The 9,096-nt window shown below is 39.6% G+C and overlaps 2 protein-coding genes across 2 annotated transcripts; one reads left to right on the forward strand and one right to left on the reverse strand.

The window, feature by feature from the left end:
- Positions 1-4,937: 4,937 nt before the first annotated feature.
- On the forward strand, positions 4,938-6,473 carry BATDEDRAFT_28347 (uncharacterized protein; the record flags this gene model as incomplete). The annotated part of the gene is made up of 4 exons (XM_006682576.1): positions 4,938-5,017; positions 5,402-5,551; positions 6,252-6,327; positions 6,384-6,473. The coding sequence occupies 4 exons, from the start codon at positions 4,938-4,940 to the stop codon at positions 6,471-6,473; spliced, it is 396 nt and encodes a 131-aa protein (XP_006682639.1).
- Positions 6,474-6,930: 457 nt separating this feature from the next.
- Positions 6,931-9,035, reverse strand: BATDEDRAFT_32497 (uncharacterized protein). The gene is made up of 2 exons (XM_006682584.1): positions 8,673-9,035; positions 6,931-7,101 (listed from the first exon to the last, which is right to left on the reverse strand). Exons 1-2 carry the CDS (start codon positions 8,861-8,863, stop codon positions 6,981-6,983), a joined length of 312 nt encoding a protein of 103 aa, XP_006682647.1. The 5' UTR covers positions 8,864-9,035; the 3' UTR covers positions 6,931-6,980.
- Positions 9,036-9,096: the final 61 nt, after the last annotated feature.

Consider the following 9,096-nt stretch of genomic DNA (forward strand, 5'->3'; position numbering starts at 1 on the left):
AAAGTGACCGTTTGAGACCGTTTGGGAATGTTGCATGTCATTGTTTAACAAGTTAATATTACAGCATTCACTGCTGCCTTGATCAATATTCAAACACATTGATCGTCATATGAAACACACACTATTAGACTATAGTTTTGAACTGAGATGTTGTTTTTGGACTGTACTCTTTCACCTCTGTTTGTATAGCCATGCATTGTACAATCACCAAGTTTAAACCCAACTCGTCCATTGCAATCCAAATATTTGATTCTATTGTGCGAATGTTTTCAATACTTGACAAACTCATCCATGCCAATTCATCAGTCGCTTACAAGAGTGAGCTTTCTGTATGTGTTGTTCCATTTCAAGATGCTTGAAATAGTTGACTGATAAATGTGTGCCTGGTAAAAGTCCATTCGAGCACTACCAACATCACTTTGTCCGAGTGTTGGTGACTTTACGAGGTTGTCACATATCCACTTTTCAATGTCTTGCTCGAGTCCAGAGTCTGATAAATACAAATCTACAGTGTAAAGAGTGTAAAGAGTGGAAACACTAACACTTTTAGTCAAGTTCAGAATGTCTTGACTACAAACTGAAACCCAAGACTTTGGCATGACAGAATCTCAAACAGCAGCAATGAAATGACCCATAACTATACAGCATAACGTCTGTGACAAGAACAATTGTTTTACCACTCGACATAGTTGTTTTGGTTCCAGAACTAAAAGATATGATGGTTATGGTTGAACAAGTGACTAGATCTGTCAAATATCACAGATTTGAACACTATTCTAGTCGAGGCTCTCATCTTCAGAGTTCAATCAGCTTGACTCTGTATTTCTGACGTTGATAGTTTGTTGTATAACAACTTGATACAACAATAACATATCAGAGCTTACTCGACCAACCAACGCACACTGGAGTGTACAACAAACCATTGTGTAGTGGCATTCAGGTCATGTCTTTTACCACAGTCACCTCAATCACTGGTCAAGGTTTCAAATCCCACAGTGTTTGATATACACCAATACCCAACACTCTGTTGAACCATGCTACTGTGAATTTTGCAAAGCGTTTAGAACGCCATGTGGAATGGAAACTAGACTTCAATTTCCATCAATATCAAAACATCAATCGACAATTTGGAACCACTTTCAACGTCGGTTTGACACATTGTTTACAAATGCAATATCGCAAATTGTACAAGAACATACGCAGTTTGTTGACATGTTCCATGCGATTTCAGACAACAACTACCAACAGTTGATAACCTAATAGCAAATACACATTATGAGCAACAAGACCATTGACACACAACACATACATTGGAATTATGAACAAGATGCTTATAGATATTGAAAACACCAAGAAACAACTAGATGAACTCGATACTCGACAATCACCACATACATTCAGTGTTGCACCAATTTGTTGATTGCAACATCACCACATAATGTTGGACAATACAGCATGTCAATGGTGCATCAATGACACATGAACAGACGCTAAACATCAGTCAATATACATGTCAAAATACACCACAATTAGTCGAGTTTCAAATGGTCACATACAACACATTCAACACGAATTATAAATGTCTGCAAACCGTGCATATGCATGCTCAATCAATGGTGATATACTATATACACAATCAGTTTAAATATGGTTGGTAAATAACTAGTATTGGCCAAGTTATACATGTTCAAAGTGGACCATTTGCATCATCACAATCGCGTACTAAATGGTCGATTTCACAACCAATACTCAAGCCTGTGCTGATATGGTGACATGACAATACTTGTATATACTTGGTATTGTATCATGTACAATTTCAATACAATCCATGCATGTTTGATAACACAATAATTGAATAGCTGACGTTTTGTAGGTTGGATATTATAGTCGATGTTTGGCGTGTCAATAACTCGGTCCACAGTGGTCGTACAATGTCAGTGACAATTGCAATGTATGGCACACATATAGTCATGTATTGTGTGTATAGTTACGTTGTCGTTGGTGCAATATATCAATGTGTATCATGACCACCAAATGCATGTCCGAAGGTGTCGTTTTGACGTGTTTGATGTCGAATATCTTGACCAATAGTGACACTAGTTGCATGAAACTGCTACAGTATATGGATATTGCATTGGTATGTATGATGCATGCATGTATTGTCATGAAATTACAAAAAATATACAATTTATACTTACCACTAGTGTTTGACATGATACCAAGATTGGATATATTTTGACCAATAGTGACACTAGTTGCATGCGATTGACACTGAACATGAGTATACATGCATACTATATACTGGACATGCATCAGGCCATATCATCAACTAAATTGGAAACATGTTATAGTCACGACTGCAGGTCAAACTGGATGCAACTGGAACACATTCAAAACACACGATACTACACTGTAGTTTGGACTGTATACACATCATATATTCATGTTACAATGGCCGATACATTCATTTGATTACAATACATATCGATGACTGGCATATTCACTAGCGATTGATTGTGTAATGTATGAATATCAAATGCATTGTATAGTTTAATTGACTGGCTGTTTGACCTGCATTTCAACTAGTATTTAGACTGTTATTCTGACCAGTATTTGACGATTGTTTAAACCATATATTGACCAGTTGTTTGGCCTGCATTTTAACTAGTATTCTGACTTGTATTTGACTGTTGTTTGACGAGTATTTGACTAGTTTAGCCTGCATTTCAACCTGCATTCTGACCAGTTGTTGACTATTATTCTGACCAGTATTCTGACGATTGTTTGACGATTGTCCAGACCTGCATTCTGACTAGTTGTTTGACCTGTATTCTGACTAGTTGTTTGACCAATTGTTTGTAAAAAACTACAGTCGTTCATACTCGAATACATGGTCAATAGCTCAACCAATACTACAGTCACACATAATACAGCTTGATGACAATGACAGTAACACTGTTACGACGACTGTTTCAAGTTTGTGCAAAACTACAGCCAACAAAAATAGGGATTCGGACAAAACTGCATTGACTGGTGTGTGTCGAGTATGTCGATTCAACCAACACATGCCAACACTACTGCGTCTCTGGTTATACAACAGCATACACATGGCCATGTATGACGACTGTCAAACTGTATGCAACAATCGAGTGTTCAAGTGTTGGGTAAAGTCGAATAACGACCAGAATTACACGATTTAATAAACTCGGTTGTACACTGTCAGGCTACAAACCTTGATCGTTTTTACAGTTATTGATAGTTATTGATGGTCATTGACAGTTATTGATAGTCACTAGTAGTTATTGGTAGTTACTGACAGTCACTGTCCAACAACACAGTCACAATAATATATTTACGACTATAATCATGCCTGATTTGGAGCGTTTTGTTGGCATATATTATGGTCTATTACACAACCAATACATGATATCATGCCAGTTTGATGCCATGACAATACATGTATACACTTGATATTGTATCATGTCCAGTTTCAATGCAATCCATGCATGTTTGTTGGCACAACACTGTAATATATGATGGTTTTCTTGACGACATGCTGGGACAGTATGAGCTAGTCGATAATATGTTAATAACTTGGTCAGTAGTGGTCGTACAGTGTCAATGCCGACTAATATCGAATCAGAACGATATACTACATGTATTTTTGACGCATTTGCATACAAGATAAATTGTTGATTGACTGATAGACACGATACTAGATTAAAATAACAAGTAGAGCTCGTCGTTTCAAACCAATTGCAAACTAAAAACTTTAATATCGAGTATGACCACAAAAGTCGACCAAATGACTTGGTATGCACCACATATATGTAATTATGTGTTGCGGATCGAATTATGATGTCACTGACACACTATGGTCGATATCTGACATGGAATGGGCCGACCAAAGTCCGAAAATGACGTTTTGACGTGTTTGATGTCGTATATCGTCGTCAATACTGACACTAGTTGCATGAAACTACTACAGTATATGCACATGGCATTGGCATGTACAATGCATGCATGTGTTGACATGCGATACATGTAAAAAATACAACTTGCACATAGCACGAATATTTGACATGAAACTGGAAATGCGTGTATCTCGATGAATAATGACACTACATGCATGCGATTGATACTGGACATGTATGTATATACATACTATATATTGGACATGCATCATGGCATATTGTCAACTAAACTAACAACATGTTATAGTCACGACTGTCGACCGAATTGGACACGTCGGTATACACTCAAAACACGACTTATTGTACTGTGGTTTGGACTGTATACATATCATGTATATATATTACAATGGTCAATATATCAATACGATAGCATCAATATTGACAAAGTTGGATATATTGTCCGAATATCAGACATGGTATCCTGTCCGAATGTCCGGATAATATCAGACACGAGTGGTTAGTATGACGTTTGGAGTGTCCGAATGCGGATATATTAATGCAGCGGTCAATTATGGTGATGATCAGCATACGTATGCAACGGATTACGGCTCAATTGCCGGGTTTTTTTTGTACGAATATTGGGTGGTGATGCAAATGCAGCCATATGCCTATACAGTACTGCATTGGTTGACTCGATGACATGTATATACACATTACAATATGGTAACAATATGGTAACAATACAGAGTTACAATGGCTGTTGTATAGGGTCAAAATAAACGGTTGAATAGTATTGAAATACGACACAAAATCATGCAAAAAAACAACGCATTGTGGGGTAATGATACACTCATGACACACTCATGATACACTGTATGATGGTGGTCGGATCACTGTGATATTGGACAGTAACATGCATACATGTTGTATACACAACCAGTTGAAATATGGATACAATCCGAGTGTTACTGATGGGACTACAAATGATTGCAATAAAATTGTAATGATCAAGCGTAATTGAACATGTACAAAACGCACGTCCCACACATGGACAACACACTGCAATTCAATGGCACAGTACATGATGACGATGCAAGCGATATGTAAGTATATGTATATGGATATGGAGGTACGATGATTGCGGATACAATGGTGTACAGATCAACAGTGAATGGAGCACAAACAACAATGGAGCATGGACATTATAATGCGTACAAAAAGATGATCACTACAGCAACACACACTAGATACAGTTTTGATGACAGGATGGTAATACAGCAATCAAACCGGCAGTATGCGATACAGTATAACGTATAGCATTGTATAAAGTGATGATGAATGGCCATTGATTGATATTGGTGACGAATACAGACAGGAATGTATGGTCATGGCACGACGATAGTTGACATGTAAAACGGCCAAGTAATATTAAATTGCCGAGACGTTACCAAAGCAATGTTTTTCAACAAACCATTTGGCATAATCAGAAAAATAACGAGACTTAAACAGGGTCATTTATTCAGTGTGGAAGGATCCAAGAACCGGATATCTGTGAGAGCACAACCCGATGAAATAACTCGGCGGGCAGAACAGATCGGTGCAGCACACATTGATAGGCTTTTGATAGCTAGCCAATTGTAATTATCACTTGGAACGTCCCCGCCGTATTTGTTGATATGGAGGGAGCAGCGTTTGTCGGAGCAATCCGTCGGGTAATTATTAATTGGTGCTCATTGATGGGTTAGCACTATGTGGTTTTTGGTTTCCACCCCGAAGCTATGCACAATGGTAGATTTGGGTGACTCGGATATACAATAATGGCTAAATTATAGTGATGATAATGGCACTACTGACAGCGATGACAGTATTCGGCACGACCATATCTGTTACTATAATGCTTTTTGATATGAATCAGCAGTTTTTTGAACGGCATATTGGGCCCGACAGGGTGATTTGATGACCTACACAACCGAGATTAGCACGGAATGCGTGAAGCAAAACCGAATTGATTAGGAAGTGTACAGAACCAGATGAACCAATGGCTTGAAAAAGCAAATGTTGATGTTTAGGATGTGATGTGGTTGCAATATTTTGATTTTTGGGATTTTGATTTTTGGGATTTGATTTTTGGATTTTTGGATTTTCGAATCCGGATTTGGATTTCCAGATTTTTTGATCTTGATTTGGATATGCAATTACTACAATGTGGATACCGTGAATGTGTATTGAACAGTTGGACAAGATGGATTGGGACAACTAGCGAGGTTTAAATCTTAGTAGTACCAATTATTATATATGGAGTAATGATTTGACTGGGCCAATTTGGATTTGGATTAGATTTGTGGATTTTGAATTTTCGGATTTTCGGATTCGGATTCATAATTTTAAATTGAATTTGATTTGGATTTGGATTGTATTTGGATTGGGTTTAAATTTGATTCTAATTGAATTTGATTCAATACCAAATAGCTTGGTACAATGATTACAGTGCACACCATATATGATGATTACCGCGAAAAATACCAGCGCAATTGTTTCAAACCAGTGGGTTCCATGTAGGAACCAACCGATTCAACTGAACACTACACAAATGGGGTAAACACATGGTAGACACATGACGAATAAACATTAATGTAAGCGATTTTGAGTGATTGGAACAAAAGGTGATGTGCACGACGTAAACAAGACGGCAAAGCAACACAAGAACCGTGATGATCAAGGGGAAAATGGTATTCGAAACACAATGTTGGGGTTGATATGTTGAACGAGGGACTGCGACAGTGGAGTATTGTCATTTGATGACAAATGTCCACTTGGGAATGATACAATTGGGTATTGTTTCCACAAACGGGCAAGCCAAACATGGTAACACATGGTTGGTGAGTTGCGTTTGGAATGGACGGCGTTGTTGTACTTGGTACAGTGACAATGTCCACTTGGGAATGATACAATTGGGTATCGTTTCCTCAGACGCGGCAAGCCAAACATGGTAACACATGTTTGGTGAGTTGGGTTTGGAATGGACCCCACTTGATGTGGGAGTCTGACCATGGCATGGCATGTGCATTATTGCATATAACATGGTATGGTACCGGTTTCGTCACCGGGGACTTGGTCAGATAATGACCGAGACCAAACAGACGCCGTACCGCGAGGTATGTGTCGAGGGGGAGTGGGATGGATGGGGAAGTGGTGTCAGGAAGTACTTAATCGCAAAATAAGGCGAAGGGAAACCAGGTGCTTGTTACTAACTAGGATCAAGGAACTTTATTGATAAAACTGAGGTAAACATACATGACAAGTATGGTCTATTTATAGACCTCAACAAGAGTACAGCCGTAAAGGGTTTACACAGGTTCTTATGGAGTTGCGTGTCCCTACGGCGGTCAACATGAGTCCTTAGGGATTCGATCGGTCATAAGGAGGTTAATATCAGTCCTTAGGGTGTTGTGTAACCGCAAGGTAATTAATCTAAGGTCCTCATGGCTGTGATCCTCACATTATCTCCCCTCCAAACGACGACGTCTCTGGAGTCGATACGGTTACTTGGGTTTCGATGCGGTGGTAGTTGCCTGGATACGAGGTAAATCTGAGGTTGGCAACTCAATACAGGAATCATTGACAAGAAAACGAGGAATAACTGGGAAAACTAGGAGGTTCAATGAAATGTGAATCATTGACAAGATAACAAGGAATAACTGGGAAAACTAGGAGGTTCAATGAAATGTGAATCATTGACAAGAAAACAAGGAATAACTGGGAAAACTAGGAGGTTCAATGAAATGTGAATCATTGACAAGAAAACAAGGAATAACTGGGGAAACTAGGAGGTTCAATGAAATGTGAATCATTGACAAGAAAACAAGAAATAACTGGGAAAACTAGGAAACGAGAACAGGAAACGGGTATGAACAGGATGGAGTTTTACATTGAACAGACTTAGCATGGTGTGTGGGTTTTGCTGGCTGATGCGAGTACAAAGGAGATGTGGAGGGCGTCTGTGTAAAAGAGCCTGTTTCCCCAGAGGGTACTACCACATCAACATCCTTGTCAAGCATACCACGGGCTACATCCACTGCTTCACCCATAACTGTTTTCAAGAGGCAAAGGTGTTGGTTTGGCGAACGACGGATCTGGAACCTGGAGTCGTTCTTCTATTAGGACTTCTGCTAGGGCAGTCATGAGCTCGGTGACCTGGCTGGCCACAATATAAACATAAGCCGAGCTGACGTTGGCGCTTCCTTTCTTGAGTGGATAACGGGCCTCGAACGACTGCGTCAATCTGCATGTCGTTGGACGAGTGCGACTGGAATGTCGTGAGTGAGGGGAACCGTCGATTAGATTGGAACGGGCTTCCGGGGAGTTTTTCATGACGAGGTTTGAAGTTGTGATAGGAACAGGGACAAGGAGTAAACAAGCAGGTGGTTCAGGAAAATATGAGTTTTATCAATGTGTCAGGAAGTACTTAATCGCAAAATAAGGCGAAGGGAAACCAGGTGCTTGTTACTAACTAGGATCAAGGAACTTTATTGATAAAACTGAGGTAAACATACATGACAAGTATGGTCTATTTATAGACCTCAACAAGAGTACAGCCGTAAAGGGTTCACACAGGTTCTTATGGAGTTGCGTGTCCCTACGGCGGTCAACATGAGTCCTTAGGGATTCGATCGGTCATAAGGAGGTTAATATCAGTCCTTAGGGTGTTGTGTAACCGCAAGGTAATTAATCTAAGGTCCTCATGGCTGTGATCCTCACAAGTGGGAAATGTCCGAGGATGATGTCCAAAGACACGGTGTCCAAGGACCATGTCCGAAAGACATGGTGTCCGAAGGCCACGTCCCAAGGACTGGAGGATCGGATGAGGGAGGACCATGTCCAAATGGACCATGTCCCAAGGACCACGTCCAAATGTCCAAATGGACAAGAGGACCACGTCCAAAGGTCATGGCATTTTTGAATGACAAGCTGACCCAATGTTTGTACAAGACGATGCTAAAACAGCAGCATTGTACAAGCCAAGGCCAGACGGTTATGAATTGAATAACAAATGGGGTAACGACCCAAAGTGTAGATGACTACTTGACAAGTAACGATAACGGAGCAAACAATGGAAACACGATAGTTTCAATGACGAATGATGATGGTTTGTCAGTTGACAAGTGATTATTATTGAGAATCG

This window comes from Batrachochytrium dendrobatidis, assembly GCF_000203795.2.
Source record: "Batrachochytrium dendrobatidis JAM81 unplaced genomic scaffold BATDEscaffold_17, whole genome shotgun sequence".
Classification (NCBI taxonomy): Eukaryota; Fungi; Chytridiomycota; class Chytridiomycetes; order Rhizophydiales; genus Batrachochytrium; species Batrachochytrium dendrobatidis.